Source organism: Orycteropus afer, unplaced genomic scaffold (assembly GCF_000298275.1).
Source record: "Orycteropus afer afer isolate SDZICR_OR568_19922 unplaced genomic scaffold, OryAfe1.0 scaffold00017, whole genome shotgun sequence".
Lineage (NCBI taxonomy): Eukaryota > Metazoa > Chordata > Mammalia > Tubulidentata > Orycteropodidae > Orycteropus > Orycteropus afer.
The window spans coordinates 9,681,120-9,706,496 of record NW_006921604.1 but is presented as its reverse complement, the minus strand read 5'-3'; the positions used below and the strand labels follow the sequence as shown (position 1 = coordinate 9,706,496).

Below are 25,377 nucleotides of genomic sequence, written 5' to 3'. Positions count from 1 at the left end.
AGCCACTCCTCGGAAGGAAGATGGGGCAATCTACTTCCATAGTGATACTGCCTCGGAAACCCAAGGAGGGGTCGCTATGAGTCGGGTCCGACTCGATGGCACATAACAACAACAACAACAACAACGATTAGATGTGAAGTAGATATTGTTCCCTATTTCTTATTAATTCCCTACTCATTAACAGGCACTCTGATGATGCAGTGGTTAAAGCATTAGGCTGCTAACCAAAAGGTTGGTGGTTCAAGCCCACCAGCTGTTCCACAGGAGAAAGACAACACAGAGTCTGGTTCCATAAAGATTTATAGCCTTGGAAACCCTATGGGGGTGGTTCTGCTTTGTCCTATAGGGTCACTATGAGTCAGAACCAACTTGATAGCAGTTGGTCTGGTCTCGACTCATGAGCATCTAGTTTACAAACATATATGTAAATGACCATTGCCATTCTTACATGACGTGCACACCACTGCTGCTTTCTATAGCCAAAGGTACTACTGCCGTTCCGAAACCACTACCTTGGCCCCAGCCGATCTTCCTGTCTACCCTTACTGTAGTTCTCTCCCCAGCTTTTCTAGTGCTCTGTACCAATCACACCCTGGGTAAGTAACCCCATTAAGTTCCTCTGTTGAGTGGGAATAAAATTGTGTTTCATTCACCCAAGCTGAAACCTAGAATGAAGTTTCCTTTCAATGCGCTGATGGATAGGTTTTATAGTACCATCAGCATTGTGGCTTGAATATACTGAGTTAAATTAACATTGGCTTGAAAACATGATGCAGTTTCTAACGTATCTATGGAAATATTTGGAACAGAATCCAAACTACTGATTTTAAAACAGTTTAAAGTGTAACCACCATATAAATTAGGAACTCTAGTAGGGGTCATGTTTTTAAACAGCCTTTAAGTTTCTGGTAACTTAATTCAATAATTACTCGTTTTGTATGAATAAACCCAATGGAACTGTCCTGAGTTGTGGTATCTCAGTCTTTAGCTTGGGTTATTAAGAAAATACTATCAACTTCTGCTTTTACCTTCTCTACAAGTTCTAAGAAAGACTTCTAAAACTCCATACTATTTACATTTACGTTTACTACTTACTTTAGCTATTAAATTGCAAGACGTCTGCTTTTACCTTCTCTGTTAAGTTCTAAGAAAGACTTCTAAAACTCCTTACTATATTACATTTACATTTACTACTTACTTTAGCTATTAAATTGCAAGACGTAAAAAAAAAAGACTTTGAGACTGAAGAGAAGGACAAGATAGCTACTATGTTATGGCTGTGGTCCTGCCCATGATGACAGGAAGTTATCAGACAGATTACATGCAGCCTTTCCTTGAATAAATTGCCTAGTCCAGAAGATCCAGCTCAAGACCTCTTCCAAGAAATCTCTGGACTTTTCTCCTTGCCTGCCCTCCATGAGGACAGACACCATCTTTGCCTTACTGATACATCTGTAGCATCCTGCAGTGTGCCTCATAAGTAGTAATGTTTCAATACATACTTGCCGTGTGAATGAGTTTAAAAAATTAACTTGTATCTGATCCTAATGATCACTGTATACGAAATTTGTATAAAAAGAAAATTAGTGGTCACTGGTTTTATCATTGAAGCTTGTGTTTTGTAGATGGAAAATATCACAAGCAAATTAAAATAGAAGAGAATGCAACAGGTTTCAGTTATGAGTCACTTTTTCAAGAATACCTTAATGAGACAGTTACAGAAGTTTGGATAGAAGATCCTTATATTAGGCAAACTCATCAGGTAAGTGAAATGGACAAATAAATAATGAATAAAATATAATGTGTTATATATTATATAAAGTGTACTAGTTAGTAATAACTCATCTGAATGTCTTCCAGCTGTATAACTTTCTTCGCTTTTGTGAGATGCTTATTAAAAGACCATGTAAAGTAACCACTATTCATCTTCTCACCTCTCTGGATAAAGTAGGTATTTTAAAGAATTTCATTTTTCTTAATTTCATTAACTTTACTCAGTTAAAAGATGTAGTCAATCAGAGAAAACCTGGACATGTTTCAGCTAGGTCTGTTTCCTAGGGAGTTAACTTGTTATCTAACAACAGGCATAAAACATCCTGAGAAAAATGCTGTTGGTTTTAGTATGTTGACCTTGTATTTGGCCACTTCTAAAGTCTGTTTGTTCAAATAATTTTCATTTTATTTTCTTGGATGTTCTAGCAGTCAGTCACATTGTCTGCAATATTGACTGTTTTGTGTCTTCTTTACCAATTGCTTTTTTTTTTTTTTTTTTTTAATTTACTGCATTGGCCTTCTGGGGACATAGTAACATGATAGCAGGTGTCTCAACTTTGATTTTGACTTAAATAATTTTTAATTTCTTGGATTAATTTGAGAAGGGAGCAAGTACTTCTGAATGACTAAAAATCATTACTAAAATATTTGTGTACACAGTTGTATTATGTTCACATCAATTATTTTGATAAAAATAATTACTATTTAAACTACATTCTTTGGTTGCTTCTTTGAGACAGCAAAAAATTAAAACTAGTATAGCGTATTTCCATTTTAATTCACTTGTGATGCACATTGCACAGCTTGGAGATAATTTAAATTATTAGTAACTGAGGCAGAAAATTGTATTTTTGCTATTATAGGGCAGTGGGAAAGAAGAGCAAAGGAATGGCCTAGAAGAAATAAAAGAGTCACTTAGGAATCATGGTGTCCTTTTGGAATTAGAATACTCTTCTTCAATACATGACCGGGAAATTAGGTTAGTGTATAGAAATATTTTAATTCTTATGCTGTTGAAGTACAGTTTTTTATGTGTCTTAAGTTAGCCTTTTATATAATTACATATAAATATTTATAAATATTTATAAATCAAATAAGGGGAGCTCCGGTGGCATACTGCCTAAGGCATTTGACTGCTAACCAGAAGGCTGGCAGTTCAAACCCACCAGCCACTCCTCAGAAGGAAGACTGGGCAATCTATAGACTTCCATAGATATACTGCCTCAGAAACCCAAGGAGTCAAATAAAGCTCAATTTTAGTATCTTTTTAGTTTTGACAAGGAAAAAAAAAATACTTGGTTTACTTTGTGTGTTAGTTTAATGTTTCCTAATGGAATAAAATTTATTTGTTTGATGTCATATGAGAAGAGGAAATGCTTTTCTGCATATAGTGTTAAGGTAATAGGATAATTTTCTTTTCTAGTGAAGTTAATACTCAAGGAGCCCTGGTGGTAAAATGGTGAAGAACTAGGCTGCTAACTGAAAGGTTGGTGGTTCAAATCCATCAGTTGTCTATGAGACACTAGCTGCTTAGTGGTGAAAAAGATGTGGCAGTCTGCTTCCGTAAAGAGTTACAGTTTTGGAAACCCTAAGGGGCAGTTGTACTCTGTCCTATAGGGTCTCTGTGAATCAGAATTGACTCAAGGGCAGTGGGTTTTAACGTGATTTTACTTTTAATGGTTTATTAAAATATTCTAATAGGCACAGTATGCTGTGTCTGTAAGGAAATAGTATCTGCAGTTATTTTAGTGCTTTTCTACCTGTAGAGCATAGAGACTTACATCTGTATAGCAATGCACTTCTTCGTTTTAGTGAAAACATATGCACAACATAAATATGCAAAACAGATGAAAATGCAGTTGCTGTGATTAAAGCAGAGGTCTCCAGAGCTCCTCCCACTCCTGTTTCCCATTCCTAGGTAGGGAAAACCCTGAAACACCACCAGTCTACCTGAATATACTTTGAAACCACTAGTTAGGAGAAAATGACATTTTTATCAACAGGCTGAAATTCAAGAGTTAAGGTTTAATTTAATTTTGAAACTATCAATTAATCAAACTGATTGTTCTTATGAACATTTTATTTCATTGTAGACACAGCCCATGACTAACCTCAAGTTTGATTCAACTCATATCACTGGAAGAAGTGGCTTTCTTTGTTAGAGGAAATTTTGCAGACACTTAATATACTGCAGCTTTGATATTTGCCTGACTTACATGTCTTTAATACAAACTATATTCTAATTGCAATAGGTTCAACAATGGATGGATGATTAAGATTGGAAGGGGACTGGATTATTTTAAGAAACCACAGGTAGGATGGTTTCTTTGAGTGAATGTAGCATACTTTTTATATCATTTTTAACAACACTTTTTTCTCTTTTTAGAGTCGTTTTTCCCTTGGATATTGTGATTTTGATTTAAGACCGTGTCACGAAACAACAGTAGACATTTTTCATAACAAGCACACAAAAAAAATATGAATGGGCAGTGCCCTAATCTGCATCATGTATTTTCTTTTTTAAGTGACTATTTTTTTATACTTTGTACAAATGATTTTATAATGTAGATAAATATATGGATTTATCAATAAACTTGTATTTCTAATACTTTATAGATCCATGGTTCAATTGTGTGAACATTTCTAAATACTTTTGTAAATACAATATTCAGTAGATTTACAGTGCTGCTTTCCGAGTCATACAGTTAATTTAAGTATTTTACCAGCTTTTCTCTTATTTTGGCTATTGAAGAGTCACCATGTAATGAAGACAAAAGGATCTCTGGTGGTTAAAACATTAGGCTACTAACCAAAAGGTCGCCAGTTCAAACTCACCAACTGCTCTACAGAAGAAAGATGGGGCAGTCTGCTCCCTTGAAGATTTATAGCCTTGGAAACCCTATGGGACAGTTCTGCTCTATCTATAGAGTCACTCTGGGTTGGAATCAACTCGACAGCAGTGGGTTTGGTTTTTGTTAGTATGAAGATAAAGGATCCCTCATGGTTAAGTACTTAGCTGCTAACTAAAAGGTTACTGGTTCTTTCCTGCTCAGTGGCTTGGTGGCAGAAAAACCTGGCAATCTGCTCCTGTAAAGATTACAGCCTAGAAAACCCTATGGTGCAGTTCTGCTCTGTCACATAGGATCACTATGAATCAAAAACCAACTTGATGGCACCCAACAACAGAGACAAATAAGATAAGGACCCTGGATGGCATATATGGTTTGTGCTCAACTGTTAACCTAAAGGTTGGCAGCTTGAGCCCATCCAGTGGTACTGTAGAAAAAAAAAAAATGCTTGGCAGTCTGCTTCCATTATGACTAAGCCAAGAAAACCCTGTGGATCAGTTTTATCTGTAACACATAGGTCACCATGAGTTGACTCAACAGCAACTAAAACAAAATCAGTATGAAGATGAATTGGAGTGTTAATCTTGCCCATAGAGCCCAGGAGGAAGAATCATCATGGAAGAATCATCTCTTAAAAGGGATAGATTTGGGGGTCTAGTAACCAGAAAAAAAAATGTCAATGTTAATTCTGTCATAAGGAAGGTAATTGTCCTTGGCAGGCCTTCACTAGGTACAGTTTGCAGCTCATTCATTCATCTTGGTTACACATCTGTTAAACCTTTTAGTGTAGAGTCAGCTGCTGGGTAAGCTCATACATCTATGCAGATGCCAGCTGAGTGGCTGGGGACAAAGACTTGATTCTATGGAGAAGTAGGGGCAAGCAGAGAACACTGGAGCAGAGGAAAAAACCTCAGTATCTAGATCAATCATTGACATGTAATAAAGAACAACTGACGTGTTACCCTCTTAAGGCTGCAATGTACTATAAATTGGCATTCCTTAATGCTGACTGCCATGGAAATCTTTCCTCTTGCACACTTTTGCCCACAAGGCACGTATCATTCTGTCCCAGCCCCCCCTTACATTACAGTGAGAAGGGTTTTCACTGTCTCAGGTTCTCTGCATCAGTATGTTCCAGTTCAAAGTCTGATGCAGCAGATGCAGCTGACTGACAAAAGCCCTGGTCATGTGCCCACACCCTAACTTCATGGGAGGCCAGAAAAAGAGTTGACATTTTCACTTTCCAGAGAGGTGGGCTCTGCCTCCCACCAAGACTTAAAAATAAAAGAATTCCCCAAACATAAGGGGACACGTATGCTAAACTATATTTTAAACTTTAGATGAATCACGAAAAGTCCACAATTAAGCCTCACATATTTAGTCTCACATATTCAACCTTCTGACATTTCCTCTGGCATCTCAGAAGCTCACAAGTATTTCAAATACAACATCCTCAACTAAACTTTTGATATACTCCCTCCCATCCCCTGTATTTACCCTCATCCACTAAGTTGCTCAAATGAGAAATAAGAAGTCATTCTTGATCCCTTGCTCTCCTTCATCTCCATATGCAAACAAAGTTTTGTGGAAACTGCAAAACTAACCTGACTCCATCTGTTGCACGTGACACTTGATCACATTTCTTTTGGAACTTGAAGTCCTTAACATCCTTCACCTGATGATATACTTTCTCTTTAGAAAATACGGTATTAGCAAATTATACTGCTTTTTTTTTGTACTATAGCACACTACATGAGGAGAATATACCTTTTTCAGAAAATAATTTTCACATTTTACAACAAATGTAATGCTTAAAAATATGCCCATGACAAATGTATAGAGACTAAAATTTATTAGTGGTTATCAAGGGTTGGACAGAGGGAGAGAAGGAGTTATTGTTTAGGAAGCACTGAGTTTCTGTTTATGGTGATGGAAAATTTGGCAATGGATATTCGTGCTAGTTGCACATGATTAATGTGCTGTAATCTTTTTAAAGTGTCTTCTTACTGCACCTAAAATCCAGTTCTATGTCTGCTTGTCTAATTTTGCCCCTTTCTTCCCCTTGTTCTTACACATGAGTTTATCTATTCCTCCTTCAGTACCATAAATAAGCCTAATAAATAAATAAGGCCAAAAGGCCTTCCCATATGTTCATTCAACCTGTGTGGCAAATTCCAAAACTAGCTGCAATAAGATCTCCCATCCCAAAAGTTCTTTTTATAATATGACTTTGACATTCCTCTCAAGAGGTAGGGGTTAATGTTCCTTTCTTTGAATTTGGATGCATTTATGATTACACCAGAATTGATGCTATGTTACTTTTCAGGCTAGGTTATAAAAGGCAATACAGCTTCTGCCTGGCTTTACTGTGTCCCTTGCTCTTAGATTCACGTTGACTTATGTATAACAGAACTAAATGTTCTGAATTCTTAAAAGGTAAGGAAAACAGGAACTATTAGGTCAGAGTGTCCAATATGGTCTATGTCCCCAAAATTTAACAAAGGAAAGAACTGATGATATAAATGTGTGCAGGTCTTGAGATCAAGGAAGAAAGAGTATCCTACAGGTCAGGAGGAAATATAGATAAGGACAGGTGATAAACAATTTTCAAGTAGGGAGAAGTTACTGAAAGATGCTAAGACTTTTTTTTCTTTTTTTTAAAGGGACATGCAATGTACATTTAAATTTCTATTTTCTCATCTAAAGTGTCAATACTAAGACATTTACTTTGAATCACATTATTCCCTTCATTTTTTCACAGAGAATATTCCATTTACTATATAGTTCATGGTCTTCTGGACATGTTCTAAGTAATAAATTTGTTAGCATGGTAGTTTCGATTGGGCAAAACTTACTGTTAATAAAATTTGAGTTTAATTTGTCACATACTTCCAGTGGCAACCAATGACCAGGTGCTTCAATATTGCAGACTTGAATTCTTCCATTCTTTATATCTATGTATACTTTAATTTCCAAGGGTGACTGTCCATCTAATACAGTAAAGGAAGTGTTTATACTGAACTTTGGAGTTTTGCCATATATCCACTCCCAAGTTTGTAGTTCTTTGGCTTTGCTGTTGATTCCGGGAAATAGTGTCTCATCATCTGGGTTTATTAGGTTAATGTGATTATCAATCCTATGATAAGCAGCATACTTTGCAGCAACAGCATTCATCAGTGCTTCACAGGTCAGAGTGGGATCTTTTTCCAAAAGGTTTTTCACTGAGGAAGGTATGCTAGCAGTGGCATTGCTCTTGATTCCTTGGTAAGGACTCTTTAGCAAAGAAGACAGGACGGTCCCATCAGTACTACATAATAAAGTACAATGGTGATATGCAGTAGTCCGGCCAATCTTAGACGCGGTTCCTGAGATTTTAAACTGACCATCGAGTAAGAGGTCAAATCTTTTGGTAGCCTGCACATCCAGCTGGGGTTGGACAGTATTCAGAGCTCGTACAATTAACTTTAGATTTTCCATCCTATCATATTTGCTCTTAGTTGTAAAGAAAGTCAGATTGATATTACCCAAGTCATGATAGACTGCCCCTCCCCCACTTCTTCTTCTAGCCAGTTTTACACCTTCTTCTCTCATGAGATTCAAGTTACATTCTTGCCAAGGATTCTGATGCCTACCAATGACAACAGAAGGAGAATTTCTCCAAAAGAAAAGAATTGGATTGCCTTCTAGATTCATATGGTCATGGATCCAATCTTCAACAGCCAGATTTTGGTAGACATCGTTGGAAACTGACTGCAAAATGAGCCCACCTTTTACCATGTCTTTTAAGCCAGCTGCTGGGACCTTATGGTTACAAAGTAACTGGAAGCAATTCTTCATAGAAAATGTAATCAGCATGCTTTTAAAAAGGGAAAATAAACAAATTAATTGATTAAAAAGGAAAATTAAATTCTATTTTCTAGCCAACAATTCTTGGTTATTTAATCCAAACTTATCTAATTTTCTCAGTATCCAATCTAGTTGCTTTTCTTACCTTTTAGCCATATTACTAGGCTTTTAACAACTCCAGAATAGAGTACTCAGAGGAAATAAATGGTGACAAATGCCAAATATTTTCAATTCAAATGGAATAAGGGCACAGATGTCTCAAACAATAATTCTGCTGCAAATACATTATTTAACATATCCCAAAGTCAAACAAATTATTCTGAATTCACAAATAATACATGTTCATTGAGATAAATGAGGTAAACAAAAAGAAGAAAATAAAATCATTATCCCACTACCTGAGGACAATCACTGTTAATACTTTGGTGTGTTCCCATTCTTTTTCTGTGCATATCTATACACATACATATACTTTCTCCCACCAAAGGTGGAACCATGATACTATTTCATTCAACATTAACTATGTTTACAGCATCTTTAATTGTTGTGTGAAGGTGTCCTGGTGGCATAGTTGTTAATTAAGCACTCAGCTGCTAACTGAAAGGTCAGTGGGTGGAACCCACCAGCTGCTCTATGGGAGAAAGATGTAATATTGTTAGATGTCCCATAGTTTACTCAATCAGTGGTTTAGTTTATAATCTTAGATTGTTTCTAGTTTTTCTGTGTCATCACCAATATTTATGTGAATATCTGTGGACATCTCTAATTATTATCTTGTAATACTTTTTTTGCAGTCCCTGAGTGATACAAATGGTTAAGCACTCAACTACTAGCTAAAAGGTTGGCAGTTCAGACCCACCCAGAGATGTCTCAGATGATGAGCCTGGTGATTTGCTTCCCAAAGGTCACAGCCTCAAAAACCCTAGGTGGCAGTTCTACTCTGCACACATGGGGTCGCCATGAATTGGAATGGACGCCACAGCAACTGACAACAACAACAAATACTTTTTAAAAAATCCCACTTGACTTTGGGATACCTGATTTTTTGGAAGCATCATTCTTTAATTTAGATCACTAATAAATTAGGGTGGAGCTCCTGATATCAGGGTGCAAGGTGTTAGAGCATGAAGCTATAAACAAATCCATTATATCTGGACACTTCATGTAATTTTTGTTAGCAGTACTGGTAAAACACTAGATGACAAAAGATTGAAAATACTAGATACAATAATGAGGGATTCTGACTAGCTTTGGTCTTTAAATAAACCTTTCTATTCCAATTCTGTTTCTCAGGATGTTTACAATTTTCCCGTTGGCTGAAGAACTGGGATAGAATGGATTGTTAAAGCCCATGTTGTTGTAATTAGTTGCTGTCAAGTTGGCTCCAACTCATAATGACCCCATATACAACAGAACAAAACACAGCCCAGTCCTCCACTGTTCTCACAGTCATCACTTTTTTAACTTGTGGCAGCCACTGTGTCAATCCATCTCATTGAGGGTCTTCTTTCTCAGTGACTCTGCACCAAGCATGAATGATGTCCCTCTCCAGGGACTGGTCCTTCTTGATAACATGTTCCAACTATGTGAGATTGCATTGTGGTAGTTATGTTTGTGTGTCAACTTGGCTGGGCCTGGTTGAGTACCTGGGCAGCTGATGGTAGATTCCCCATGATGAGATTGGTAATCAACTCCGTGATGGAATCTACTGGGAACAGCTGAGTAGCTGCCTTAGGGAATGTGGTCTGCTTCTTGTATTTAAGCAGAAGCCTTGGGAATGGTCTCTAGCCTATGGCACGCTTGGACCCTGTACGTAGCCGTGTTGTTGCTCAGCAGCCTGCCATGCTCTGCTGACCTTGGGACTTAATGGACTGAAGTTAATGGCCTGCCATGTGGTTTGGTAACATCGGGACTGTGCCTTTTGACTTGTCAACCTCGGGGCTTCTCAGCTTCAGCAGCTTGCAGCTGTCTGAGTGAAGAAATGCCTTTAGCTCCAGTGGGCCAGGACCAGGAGGCAGAGTTGGACCCCAAGGTTGAAGGGCTTTCACCCAGCCCCTAGAGCCTGGCACTTGAACTTGGACTTAAAGCCTCCAAATTGTAAGAATAAACTCCTGTTTGTTAAGGCCATCCCATTTGTGGTATATTTCTGTCAGAGTGGCACTAGGTAAGCAGAATACGCACCGAAAAGAGTATGAACAAATCTATAAATAACTTTGTGTTCAGCTCATGCTTAAAGTATTTCTCTGGTACTTTTTCTCATGTGAGTGAATGTGATCTCTCATCAAAAATATCCAAGGATCTATTTGCATCTCTGTTCTTTATGTGGAAATATATTGCTAAGGTCACATTTTATTTTGGTTCTAAGATGAGGCTGGCTGTCATCTAGAAATACTGTTGGTATACTTTTTGGTAAGCTACCCTGGAGATACATGTTTACATTATTGCTCTTCCTCTCTTCTCGCACATTTGTCTGAGATTTGCTCAGGAAAATTGTGCTTGCCCTGGGATGGTTAGAAGGGTTTTATTAAAAAGCTACATCTTCGGGCATCTCCTGGTCACTGATGTGCTGCAGGAAGTGGCCCTCACCTACTCACTTCCAAGGAGCATTCTGGCTATATTTCTTCCAAGACACGTTTGTTTGTTATTCTGGTAGTCCATGGTACATTCGATATTCTTCATCAACACCATAATTCAAAGGCATCAATTATTTTTCAGTCTTCCTTATTTATTGGCCAGCTTTAACATGCATATGAGGTGACTGAAAATACCATGGCTTGGGTCAGGTGCACCTTAGTCCTCAAAGGGACATCTTTGCTCTGTAGCACTTTAAAAACGTCTTTTGCAGTAGATTTGCTCAATGTAATACACTGTTTCATGTCTTAACTGCTGCTTCCTTAGGCATCGATTGTAGATCAAGTAAAATTAAATCCTTGACAACTTCAATCTTTTCTATGCTTATTATGACATTGCTTATTGTCCAGCTGTGAGGATTTTTGTTTTCTTAATGAGGTGTAATCCATACTGATCTTCATCACTAAGTGCTTCAAGCCATCTTCAGGTTTCAGCAAGCAATGTGTGTCATCTGTGTATCACAGCTTGTTAATCAGTCTTCCTCCAGTGACGCTGAGTTCTTATAGTCCAGCTTCTCAGATTATTTGCAACATACAAGTTGGAAATATTTGGTAAAAGGATACAACACTGATGCTCACCTTTACTGATTTTAAACCACACAGTATCGCCTTGTTCTGTCTGAACGACAGCCTGTTGGTCTATGTACAGGTTATTCATGAGCACAATTAAGTGTTCTGAATTCCCATTCTTCGCAGTGTTATCCATAATTTATTATGATCCACACAGTCTAAGGTATGTGCCCAGTCAATAAAAAAGTCAGACATCTTTCTGGTATTTTCTACTTTCAGCCCAGATTCATTTGAAATCAACCATGATATCCCTCATTTCACATCCTCTTCTGAATCTGGCTTGAATTTCTGGCAGTTCTCTGTCAATATACGTTGTTGCAACTGTTTCTGATTATCTTCACCAAAAGTTTCCTTGTATGTTATATTAATGATATTGTGTGAGGATTTTCACATTCTGTTGGATCACTTTTCTTTGAAATAGGCACAGATATGGGTATCTTTCAGTTGACTAGCTAGGTAGCTATCTTCCAAATTTCTACGCATAAACGAGTGACCCTTTCCAGTAGTGCCTAAGGCATCTGACTGCTAACCAGAAGGCTAGTGGTTCAAACCCACCACCCACTCCTCAGAAGGAAGGTTGGGTAATCTCCTTCCATAGTGATACTGCCTCAGAAACCCAAGGAGGGGTTGCTATGAGTCGGATCCTACTCGACAGCAGTGAGTTCAGTTTTTTGGTTTTTATCCATTTGTTAAAACATCTCAATTGGTATTCTGTCAATTCCTGGAGCCTTATTTTTCACCAGTGCTTTCGGAATGGCTTGGATTTCTTCCTTCAGCAACATTGGTTCTTTATCATATGCTACCTCCTGAAATGGTTGATTATCAACCAATTCTTTTAGGTACAGTCACTCTGTGCATTCTTCTGTCTTCTTTTGATGTTTCCTGCTCTATTCAATATTTCGCTCATAGAATCCTTCAATATTGCAACTCAAGGCTTGAATTTTTTCTTCAATTCTTTCAGCTTGAGAAATGCTGAGCACATTCTTCCTGTTTGGTTTTCTAATTCCAGATTTTTGCACACTTCATTATAATACTTTACTTCGTCTTATATGGTAATAGGAGCTCTGGTAGCATAGTGCCTAAGGCACTTGACTGCTAACCAGAAGGCTGGTGGTTCAAACCCACCAGCCACTCCTCGGAAGGAAGGTTGGGCAATCTACTTCCATAGTGATACTGCCTCGGAAACCCAAGGAGGGGTTGCTATGAGTTGGGGCTGACTCAATGGCACATAACAACAACAACAACATGGTAATACTAAAACACACAATTAGCCAAAATTCTTTATTAATTTATTGGAAGTACAATTGCTAGGTTGAAGAGTCTTCACATTTTCATAACTGTTGATATATTTTGATGAATTATTCTGTAGAAAGGTTGAATTAATTCACACTTCTGTCACAAAAGGTGTAACAGAGGAAGGGATACTTGAAATGAGTCTTGAAATTTGACATTTACCAGATGGATAAATCAAAAACCAAACTCACTGCCATTGAGTTGGATCCAACTTGTAGCAACCCCTCCTTGGGTTTCTGAGATGGTATCACTACAGATAGATGTAGATTGCCCAACCTTCCTTCCCTTGAGTGGCTGGTGCGTTTGAACCACCAGCCTTCTGGTTAGCAGTCAAATGCCTTAGGCATTATGCCACCAGAACTCCTACCAGATGGATGGTAGTAGCTTATTTCAGGCATAAGCAAAGCAAAGAGTCATCTAATACAGTAGTAAGGCATATACTGGGGACACAAACCAGTCTTCTACCTCCAGTGAAGCCTATGGCTACAACGTCCTAGGAAACCTCTGCTGCTAGATTGCATTTCTTTGTTAACCTATTTTTCCTTGGTTTGGTTTGACTAACTTTGGTATACTCATTTATTCAACAAATATAATCATTGAGTGCCTATTAGGTACAAGGTAAGAAGCTCTGGTAGCACGGTGACTAAGGCATCTGACTGCTAACCAGAAGGTTGGTGGTTCAAACCCACCAGCCATTCCATGAAGCAAGACTGGGCAATCTACTTCCATAAAGATTTCCTGCCTCAGAAACCCAATGGGGGTCGCTATGAGTCAGAATCGACTTGATGGCAGTGGGTTTGGTTTTGTTTTTAGGTACCAGGTAGTAAGAACATAGTGGGATAGAGGAGAGGGGGAGACAAGTCCATGTAATTCTAAGACATTTGGACTTTTACTTTGGTTAGCTGGGAGCAATTAAAGCATTTTAATAAGGCAAGTGTGAAGTCTGCCATTACACACACCTGCCTCTGCCAGCATGTTGTGCAGATTAATGAGAACAAAGATTAGGGGAAGGGAAACCAGTTAATAGAGTAATGAAGTTGCCCAAACTGAGATAACGAGGGTCTAAAGTGGGGTAGCAGACAGAGGAAATGGTTATGAAAAACATTAGGAGGTAAACTGGTCCTTGCTTTCAGTGAACTCACAATCCAGTGGAAGACAGAGTAAACCAATAATTGAAAATACAGTGTCCTAAGTGCTATGAATGGTGTAAGTACATTAGTACATAAAAGGGGTAAGAAAAGTGTGATGGTTTTGTTTGTATGTCAACTTGGGTAGGCCTGGTTGAGTGGCTGGACAGCTGGATGCAGTATTCCCCATGATGAGACTGGTAATCAACTCCATGGTGGAATCTACTGGGAGCAGCTGAGTAGCTGCCTTTGGGTATGTGGTCTGCTTCCTGTATATAAGCAGGAGCTTTGGGAATGGTCTCTAGTCCATGGCACGCTTGGACCCTGCATGTAGCCGTGTTGTTGCTCAGCAGCCTGCTATGCTCTCCCAACCTTGGGACATACAATGGACTTAAGTTAATGGCCTGCCGTGTGGTTTGGTAACATCAGGACTGTGCCTTTTTAGTTGTCAACCTTGGGGCTTCTCAGCCTCAGCAGCCAGCAGCTGTCTGAGTAAAGAAACACCTCTAGCTCCAGTGGACTGGGAGCAAGAGGCAGAGCTGGACCCCAAGGTTGAGGGGCTTTCACTCAGCCCCTAGAGCTTGGCACTTTGAACTTGGACTTAAAACTTCCAAATTGTAAGAATAAACTCCTGTTTGTTAAGGCCATCCCATCTGTGGTGTGTTTCTCATCAGAGCGGCACTAGGTAACCAGAACAAAATGCTTGGAAGAAAAGAAGAACATAATTCATTCAAACAATTCAGTTGGCTGGTACTTCAGACGTGCAAGAATGAGGAGTTGCAAGAAAGAAGGTGGCAGAAATAGAGGTCACCCTATGAAGAGCTTTAAAATCCATATTTAATGCTTGAACTTTGCTCTGAGGACCACGGGGGAGTGACTGAATAGTTTGAAGAAAGCAGATGATCAGAATTATACATTAGAGACATCACCTAGAAACATAAACAGAGAGAATCTATAATACTTGGTAACTGGGTGAATAAAGGTAAGAGAGAGAAGTCAAGAATCATGCCCTTTAAAGTATATAGGCAGTCCCCAGATTATGAACGAGTTCTATTCCTAAATCTCTTTAAGTCAGAATTGTATGTAATTTGGAACACTTAGGTACGGTTAAATGTTTGTCTCAGTATATAATATATACTGCACATTTCTATGCATAAAAAACATTAAAGAAACACTTGTGGACATGCTAAAACATCTTTTACATAATAATACAGTAAGAACAATAATAATGTCTCGATGTACATTGCAAAATATTTTCCATTTCTTATTATGAATCATTATGTGTACCTCAAATTTTCAATACAAAAGGTTTTATGGGGCTTGGTTTGTAACTACGGGTTATCAGACGTTTGTGACCTAGGCACTGCCTGCAATGAACTTAGTGATGAAGGTAAAAAAACTATAGCCTTCAACATGGATTTCACCTAAATATAAAGAAAACAAAAATCCTTACAACTGGACCAATAAACATCATGATAAATGGTGAAGAAATTGAAGTTGTCAAGGATTTCATTCTACTTGGATCAACAATCAATGCTCATGGATGCAGCAGACAAGAAATCAAACGACAAAGTGCACTGGGAAAATATTCTGCTCAAAAAAAACAACAACAACAAAAAAAAACCCTCACTGCCATCCAGTAGATTTGACTCATAGTAACCCCTGCTTGGGTTTCTGTGATGGTAACTCTAAGGAAGCAGATTGCCCAATCTTCCATCTGAGGAGTGGCTGGTGGGTTTGAATTGCCCGTCTTCTGGTTAGCAGTCAAATGCCTTAGGTACTATGCCACCAGAGCTCCAAAAGACCTCTTTAAAGTGTTAAAAAGAAAGACCTCAAGACCTCACTTTGATGACAAAGGTGCACCTGACCCAAGCCATGTTATTTTCAATCACCTCATATGCATGTGAAACCTAGACAATAAGAAAGATTGAAGAACAACTGACACTTTTAAATTACTATGTTGGTGAAGAATACTGAATATACCATGGACTGTCAGAACGATGAACAAATCTGCTTTGAAAGAAGTCGAGCCAAAATGCTCGTTAGAGGTTCCCTTTGGACTCATAACCAGGCCAATCAGTGGAGAAAGACATCATGCTTGGTGAAGCAGAGGGTCAGTGAAAAAGACTGATTGACACAATGGCTGCAATGATTGTGTGGATGGTACAGGACTAAGCAACATTTCATTCTGTTATACGTGAGGTCACTATGCATGAGAAATGACTCAATGGCACCTAACAACAACAACACAGTATAATAGTTAACAGCTCAAGCCAGACTGTCAGGATTCAAATCCCAATTCTGTTCCTTACCAGCTGAGTGACCTAAAGCATACTAGTTGATTCTCTATGTCTCAGATCCTTTATTTGCAACATGTAGATTGCCTGGCATGTATAAAGTACACAATATGTGTTAGCCATTTTATTAATATGCCCCACTTTGAGGCTTGGGTAATGGATGGATAGAGGTGACATTTCCTAGGAGAAATGTCATAGAAAAAGGAGAAGTTTTGGGGTGAGGATAACCTGTTCACTTTGATTATGACGGACTTGAGTGTCTATGGAATATCTAGCAGCCAGTGGGAAAGAGCTGAATATACATGGTAACTGAGGCCATGGGAGGGGACACGATTGCCCAAAGAGTCAGTGAGAAGATAAGAACCTTCAACAGAATTCCAAAGAGTAGTAACATTTAAGGGACAAGCAGAGGAAAGAGGGAGAGCTCCCCACAAGAAACTGAGAATGAAAAAGAAAAGGAAGAAATTTTCAAATAGTGGTATGGAAGGTTCAAAGAGGAAGATGGCTAACAGTTTAAATGCTGCACAAAGATCAAATGAGGGTTGAAAAGGGTCTACTAACGTACTAAAATACGACCTTGAGTATGTCCTACCTGAATTTAGAGACCATCTCAAGAAAAGATTTGACACATCGACCACCAATGATCCGAAAACCAGACAAGTTGCGGGATGACACAAGGACACCATACATGAAGAAAGCAAAAGGTTATTAAAAAGACAGGAAAGAAAGAAAAGACCAAAATGATGTCAGGAGAGACTCTGAAACTTGTTCTTGAACAAAGAGTAGCTAAAGTGAATGGAAGAAATGAAGTAAAAGAGCTGAACAGATTTCAAAGGGTGGCTGGAAACAAAGTATTATAATGAAACATGCAAAGATCTGGAGTTGGAAAACCAAAACATCCTATTTCACTGAATTTACTGCAGACATTAAGTGACGCATACCTGTATTTCACAGCCCTGTTTTCCTAGGCAGGTCCAGCTCCTTCCTAAAACCTTGCCAGGACTCTATTTTGCCACTTAGGTAACTCACCCATAATCTCATAATTTGTGTGAATGTTTCATTTCGCTTTTTTGGTTCTATGCGGATGTGAACACAGTATGTTTTACTTTTTTTTTTTTTGGTTTGGTGTTGGGGATAAGGAGCCTGGTGGCGCGTGGTTAAGGAACTAGGCTGCGAACTGAAAGCTCAGCGGTTCGAACCCACCAGCCCCTCTACGGAAGAAAAATGTTGCAGTCAGCTTTCCTAAAGATTTACAGCCTTGGAAAGACTATAAGGCAGTTCTACTCTTACTCTGTCCTATAGAGAGGCGTTATGAGTCGGAAACGACTTGGAGACAGTGGATTTGTTTTCTGTTGGTTTGGGAAACCTTTCCCGTGGCGTTAGGTCGTCCCCAGGGCTGTCCGTTAGCTGCAGCGACCTCAGCACACAGCCAAGCGGCCAAAGACGTCGCACACGTGGCTTCCAGGCCTCAGGGTCCCAGATTCCCAATCGCCGACGGGACTCCTGACCGGGCCGGAAGCGGAGGCCTCGCCAGAGGGACCCATCCTGCCACCCTCCCGGCACCCCCGCCAGCGGAACACAACTCGCAGCGTTCCTGAGAAACTCGCTTCCGACTTCACTCACCTGCTGCTTCCGGTTGTGCCCGCAGCCTCTCGCAGACCCGGGCGGAAGAAAAAGCGTCGGGACTTGTGCACGCACCAGGCTCCGCACGCAGCCAGGTCCCGCCCCATCGCTGACTCCGCCCACAGGAGGAGGGCAGCTGGAGGGAGGAGCCGTTGCGGCCGACAGGACCGGAGGCGGGGCTCACTGGGAGGACGTCAGGGCTCGCTTTTTCTAGCAGAATAATGGGGCTGACGCGCGCTGGCAGGTTTTCTAGGAGTCCTTATGAGGTGGCCAAAGCCAGCGCAAAACCGCGATCAGAGGCAGAAACTCACTCCACGTTAGGATAAAAGTACCTAAAGTCATAAAGGGCCAAGTTCATATACAAGTTCCCGCATGACAGCACAGAGATAACGGTCACCCCAGGGTCTAAGGTAGCAAAGGCGGCTGTGTCAGGTTGGAGGGGGCATTTCGTCGAGCGACTTTAAGAGTCCGCTACAAAATCGCCCAGTGAAATCAAGCAGCCAGGAGTACTAACAAATACCCTTTACTGAACATCCAAAAGGCAAGTATCTTCACTTGAAAGGTGCAGAAATACAAATAAAAATCAGTAGGACAAATTGCACTTAAAGGAATAAACGTTGGTAGTCATAAACAGAGATGGTAATAGGTTGATGAAGTGGTTCAAAGAACAAACACACTGAGGCAATGAACGTTTGCACCTGGGGTGTCCCTTATTGCAGTTAGCAGAGAAAATCCCTGTGGTTCAGCCAGATGGGAAAGTCCCCCCAGCAGCCAAGGTAGCAAAGTAATAATTTGTTAACTATGACTGTGTAACAAATTGCCTCAAAATTTTGTTGCTTAAAACAATAATTTATTTCTTAACAATGACGTGGGGTAAGTTGGGTGATTCCTCTGCTGGTTTCACCCGGTCTTACTCATGCACCTTCATCCAGGAAGGGGTGGCTGGGCTGGGAGGTCTAAGACCGACAGAGTGTCCTCTGGCAGTTGGTTATGGCTGGTTGCTGGGTCTCCTCAGTTCAGATTTAGTCTTGGAAATACCACTTCTGCAACACACTGTTGGTCAAAACAAAAACAAAGCCTTCCCAGATTTAAGGGGTGGGGTAATGTACCCCATCTCTTGATGAAAGGTGCAGCAAAGACTTTGTAGCCATCCTTTTTAGTCTTCACAGAAATCAATCTCTCTTCCAATTAGAATAAAAGCCACCAAGACTTCCCTTTTGGAGTAAGATGTTTCAAAATGTGTTGATGCTGACACTGTATGACAGGGACTATAATAAATGCACAATAATACCTCATTTATTAATTATTACCCTTTTGACTGAAGTCTGAGTTTTTCTTTCTTCCTTGTATTATGTGGATAGGAATACACTCTGTTCAAAGTTAATCCCACAGGAATTTTCCTAGTTATCATTAGAAATACCCACACAATACTGTTGCTTTCTGTTTATATTCTTAATTACTTCTTTCTAAATTATCTGAATCTGAGATGGTGGAGTGTTTTCCTAATTTCTGAAATTTCCTAATTGCTGAAGTGCTTTTGGAGAACCCCACTCTCTCCCCCCTGGTCAGAGACTTCTGCCTCTTGGTTATTCTTACTCCCCTCTCCTATTTCTTCAGCTTCTCCACTGGAACCTTCCCACTGATGATCAAACATGCTGTACTCGCTTCTTAACAAGCCTCCAGTGACTTCTCTTTCCACTTTTCATTCTGTCTACTCTCCTTCAAAGCCAAGTTCCTTGAAAGAGTCACTCAAACTCAAACTCACAGCCATCAAGTCAATTCCAACTCACAGCGACCCCCTTTGGGTTTCCAAGATGGTAAATCTTTACGGAAACAGATTGCCCCTTCTTCCTTTTGCAGAGCAGCTAGTGGGTTTGAATCACCAACCTTCTGGTTAACAGTCAAATGTCTTGGGCACTATGCCATCAGAGCTCCTTAAAGAGTCACTACACATCAATATTCACTTCCTCACTTCCCATTCATTCCAACATGCCTTCTATCCCCATTATTCCACCAAAAGTGCTTTTGCTAAGGTCACTGATGACATCCAATGGATCTTTCAGTCCTTACCTAACCTTTAAGTTGACTACCTATACTTTGAAAAGACTCCTGTGGGCAACCTTAACATTATTCTACCTTGGTTTTACTCCAATCTCACTGCCAAATCTTCAGTCCTCTTTGCCAGCTGGCCCTTCTCTGAATTCCTCAGAATTTTATCCACTCTATAATTCTCTTTACGCAATCTCATTCATCTCCGTGCCTTTAAATACTATCTCTGTATATCTGTATACAACTTCAAAATTTATATCATCAGTCCCATTCATACAAGGTTCTACTTGCCTTGGAAACCTGGTATCTCCAAAAATCGCTCTGCTGAGATCATTCTTTCCTCCAGGGAACCACTATACAGCTAGTTTTTCTTCTCCCTCACTTTCCACTTTCAAACCATCACTATGTCCTGCCAAACACACCTGGACTCGATCCACTTCTCTCCACCTTGACCATCACCAACATCTTGGACAATCATGTCACTGCAAAAACAATAAATGCCATGTCCTCAGAGACATCTTCACAGTTCCCACAATTAAAATCAAGTTTATGTATATGTTTCCTATTAACATTTTTTTTTAGTGTAGATTCAGTATTCCCCAAATATATTACATTTGCTTAGTATTTTTTCTAATTTATAAAATGCTACTTCTGCGCAAAATAACATCTCCTTTCCTCTTTGCTTTCATGAATATTAAGCAATATTAAAGAGATTACTCAAAGGGACTTGCACATGTTCAATACATACATAATATAAATAGTTACAGGTCACTATATGTCGAGATACAAAATAGTTTTCATTTCATCTACTATTACTTGGAAATGGGAGCTCTGGTAGCATAGTGGATAAGACACTTGCCTGCTAACCAGACGGCTGGCGGTTCAAACCCACCAGCCACTCCTCGGAAGGAAGGTTGGGCAATCCTACTTCCGTAGTGATACTGCCTCGGAAACCCAAGGAGGGGTCGCTATGAGTCGGGTTTGACTCGACGGCACATAACAACAACAACAACAACATTACTTGGAACAATACTATTTCAAATTACTAGATATTTGAATAAGAATAACAAACTGATACATACAAAACAAGGTTTTCTAACACTAGACTGCTTTTTTAATATTAAATATTTGTGGTATAAAATGGAAGCATAAACTACTATATTTCTAAACAACAATTTTGTAACTCTGACATGGATTCAATGTGGAATAAAGAAGTTTTAAAAGGAATATGTAAAATGTGAAATGCTTCTGAAGGTATGCAATTTACCAGACATTTGCACAGTTGATCTGCAATAATCTTTTACGAACAAAAATACAAAAAAGCATGAAGATGAAGCACCCTAAAACAAAATCCTGAACTGGAAATGTAAGGTACAAAACTGGTGCACCAGTAGTATGAAATACTGAAGTCAAGTTGTTTGGGCAAGTTGTTTTTCTACCACTTACAGAAATACAGTTGATTAAACTGTTTTGGTGCCATTTACTGTTACTAAATCTCTAGTTTTTAATTAGGATCAACTATAATACCAGAGAAATCTGGCTTTGAATTTTAGAAGGTTTTTTCTCCCCGAAGTAACTATCTTTTGAATATGTATCATCAAAAAATGCTGTCTAAGATGATTCATAAATAGTAAAAATAAGCAATAGTCTTCTGTCATTTTTTTAAGGTTTTCCTAAGTAAGGTTTAGTTCTCATTCTGTCCCCACCCCTTAATCAAAAGCAATTTTTGGTTTCTTTGGTAATATGTACAAATACCTTCATTCTATATCGGTCATTTCTATTCCATCACTTTCTTTAACATAAACCACTGGACCCAAGGCTTTCTCTGAAAGAGATCCTGTTCCAGTCTCTTCATTTCTTCTAAAGTCTTCTTGGCTCATGTCTTCTAATCTTATTTTCTTGGTGTTTTGAAATAATTGAATTACTGGTTCCAACCTGCTTTCTTCAGTCCCTCGCATTAAGTGATCATCCACTTTTGAATCCATACGCATAGCAGATACCTGAGTAGCAGATTTACTCAGAGAAAATCCCATTGGGACAGCTGAATGAGTATCAAGGTGATTTCAGGTAACCTTTCTATGTAGTAGAAACGTTTCTTCAACTTGATTGCTGGAAAAAAATTAAAATACAGAATAAGTGAATATAGCAGGGATTTCAACTTCATGGCTATGTTTGTTTGAATGAAATGTCATGGTGATAATGCTAAAAATACAAAGTAAAATCACCTTCAACCTCTCAGTGTTTACCTTTTCTCTGTAGGATGTTTTTCAAGTTCTGTAGATTCCTTTAAAAAATCTTTCTTAAAAAGAAAGTTAACAACCAGATACTATGTTTCATCACCTTTCAGAAAATAATAGCACTTCTCTCCTTATTGCTTTCTATCATTCTTGCTAACAAAAGCTTTAAACTCATTATTAATGGAGCAAAGAAATGATTACTGAAGACTGATTAATGAATAATTCCTGAAGCAGTACAATCGGAATGCTCCGTGGAAGCGAGGATGGTAAGACTACATCTCATATACTTTGGACACACTATTAGAAGGGATCAGATCCTGGAGGATATCATGCTTGGTAAAGTAGAGGTTCAGTAAAAAGGAGGAAGACCTTCAACAAGATGGATTGACACAGTCACCGCAGCGAGAAGTTCAAGCATAACAGTAATTGTGAGAATAGCACAGAACCAGGCAGTTATTTCATTCTGTTGTACACAGGGTCATCGTGAGTCAGAACTGACTCGATGGCACCTAACAACAACAACAAACACTCTGCTAAATGTTCTGCGAAAAAAAAAAAAGTTATCCAATAAAGACATAGAACTTGTTATATTTGTTGTTAGTTGCCATCAAGCAGACTCGTGGTGACCTTATGCAGAACAGAATCAAATATTACCTAGTCCAGCTTCATGATTGTTGGGGTGTTCGAGTCCATTGTTGTGACTAGTATGTCAATCCATTTCAGTGAAGATTTCCCTCAATTTTGTTCACTCTCACCTTTTTTGATGACATGTCCAAGGTCCAAGTCTCACCATCCTTGTTTCTAAGGAACATTCTGGTTGTATTTCTTCTAAGACTGATTTGTTTCTTCTTTTGGTAGTCCACGGTATATTCGGTATTCATCACTAACACCACTGTAGGAATGCATACATTCTTTTGTCTTCCTTTTCCATTATCTAACTATTTTCTCTGCTCTGGCCAGGCAGGATTCATTTGGCAGCAGCAATTTTATCACTCGTCCCTCTTCAGAATCTGGCTTGAATTTCTGGCAGTTCCCTGTGGATAAAGCTGAATGACCTTTAGCAGAATTGTTTTAACATATGATATTAGTGGTATGATAATTTCTGCATTCCATTTATTGCCTTTCTTTGGATGGCACAACTACGGATCTCTTCCAGTCAGTGGGCCAGGTAGCTGTGTTCCAAATTTCTTGACAGACAAGTAAGCTCCTTAAATGTTGGATCTGTTTGTTGAAGCATCTCTACTGGTGTGCTGTGAATTCCTGGATTCTTGCTTTTTGTCAATGCCTTCAGTGCAATTTGAATTTCTTCCCTCAGTATCAGTGACTCTTGATCATATGGTACCTCTTAAACTGTTGAACAATACTTTTGGGTACAGTTGTTGTTGTTGCTATGTGCCATCGAGTCGCCCCACCTCATAGCAACCCCTCCTTGGGTTTCTGAGGCGGTATCACTACAGGAGTATATTGCCCCAATCTTCCTTCCAAGGAGTGGCTGGTGGGTTTGAATCTGTATATTCCTTCCATCTTCTTTTGATGCTTCCTGCATCATTCCATTTTCAATCCATAAAATCCTTCAGTATTGTAACTCAAGTCTTGCATTTTCTCTTCTGGTCCTTCAGCTTGAGAAATGTTGGTTGTGTTCTTCCCTTTTTTCTAACTAGATGTGGTAGTTAAGATTGTGTGTCAAGGTGGCTGGGTCATACTTTTGAGTGGCTTGGCAGCTGGATGTAGTTATTCTCCTTGATGAAATTATATGTAGTGCAATCAACTCCACAGTGGAATCTGCTATGAGCAGCTAATTTGTCGTCTTTGGGATGTGGCTTGGTTCTAGCATATATGGAGAAGCTTTCAGAAAGGTCTCTAGCTTTTTGGCACATTTTGGATCCTGCATTTGGCTGAGTCTTCATCTCCAGTCCCTGGACTTGAACTAGTGGGTTGCCATGCTCCCTGCTGATCTTCGGATTGTGCCATTTCACCTGCCAGTTCTGGGTTCATCAGTCTCAGCAGCCAGCAGTAGCATGAGTTAGGAGAAGCCTCTAGCTTCTGTAAGCCTGGAACAAGAGGCAGAGCTAAAGCCCAAGGTTCAGGGGCCTTCACCTAGTCCCTAGAGCCAGCACTCTGAATTCAGACTTCTAGTCTCCTAAACTGTAAAAGAATAAATTCCTGTTTGTTAAAGCCATCACTTGTGGTATTTTTGTTATAGCATTACTAGAGAACTAAAACCAGTCTTTTTACATTTCATGTTAATACTTGACCTTATCTTCTGGAGGCCCTTTGAAATCTCCTGTTCGCTTTAGGTATCCTATAATCAAGAGCAAGTTTCAGAGTATCTTCTGAAATCCATCTTAGTCTTTTCCTTCTTCCCTACTTCTTTCCATTTTTTAAAAAAATTGTTGTTGAAAATGTACACAGCAAAATGTACACCAAATCAACAGTTTCTACATGTACCATTTAGTGACACTGATTACATTCTTCTACATTGATTACTATTCTCACCCTTTTGTCATTCCTCCCCCATTAATAAATTCACTGCCTCCTGAGATTCCTATTTAATCTTTCATGTTGCTCTTGTCACTTTGATCCCATATAGATAGTTCTTAAAAAGATCATAAATGCTCAAGACAGGACCATTTTTCGCTAGTTAAGGTAAACTATTGTTTGGTTTTAAAAGGACTTGTAGGGGTATTTTTGGTTTAAAGCTTAAAGATTATCTTATGGTAGTAGCTTCAGGGGTTTATCCAACTTTCACAGCTCCAGGAAGTCTGAAGTCCATGAAAATTTGAAATTCTGTTCTGCATTTTCCCTCTTTTGATCAGGGTCTTTTATAGAATCTTTAATTGAAGTGTTCAGTAATGGTAGCTGGTCACAATTCACTTCTTCTGGTCTTGCAGCAAAGGAAGCAGTTGTTAATGGAGGCATTTAGCCACACATTCTGTTAAAAACAAACCCAACCCACTGCTACTGAGTTAATTCCAACTCATACTGACCCTATAGGATAGGGTAGAACTGCCCTGTAGGGTTTCCAAGGCTCTAAATCTTTTCTTTGGCAGAGCAGCTGGTGTGTTCAAACTACTAACCCTTTG

At 39.2% G+C, this 25,377-nt stretch overlaps 2 protein-coding genes across 2 annotated transcripts in view; one reads left to right on the top strand and one right to left on the bottom strand.

Moving 5' to 3' along the window:
* MITD1 (microtubule interacting and trafficking domain containing 1) overlaps positions 1–4,255 on the top strand; it is a 14,640-nt gene extending 10,385 nt beyond the window's left edge. Inside the window, exons 3-7 of the mRNA XM_007959467.2 lie at positions 1,626–1,762; positions 1,861–1,947; positions 2,637–2,752; positions 4,026–4,086; positions 4,160–4,255. Coding sequence (XP_007957658.1) covers positions 1,626–1,762; positions 1,861–1,947; positions 2,637–2,752; positions 4,026–4,086; positions 4,160–4,255 — 497 coding nt within the window. The remainder of the gene's footprint in view (positions 1–1,625; positions 1,763–1,860; positions 1,948–2,636; positions 2,753–4,025; positions 4,087–4,159) is intronic.
* A 3,100-nt stretch (positions 4,256–7,355) lies between these two features.
* LIPT1 (lipoyltransferase 1) lies at positions 7,356–8,477 on the bottom strand. Its single transcript, XM_007959466.2, has one exon. It carries the CDS (start codon positions 8,475–8,477, stop codon positions 7,356–7,358), a length of 1,122 nt encoding a protein of 373 aa, XP_007957657.1.
* Positions 8,478–25,377: the final 16,900 nt, after the last annotated feature.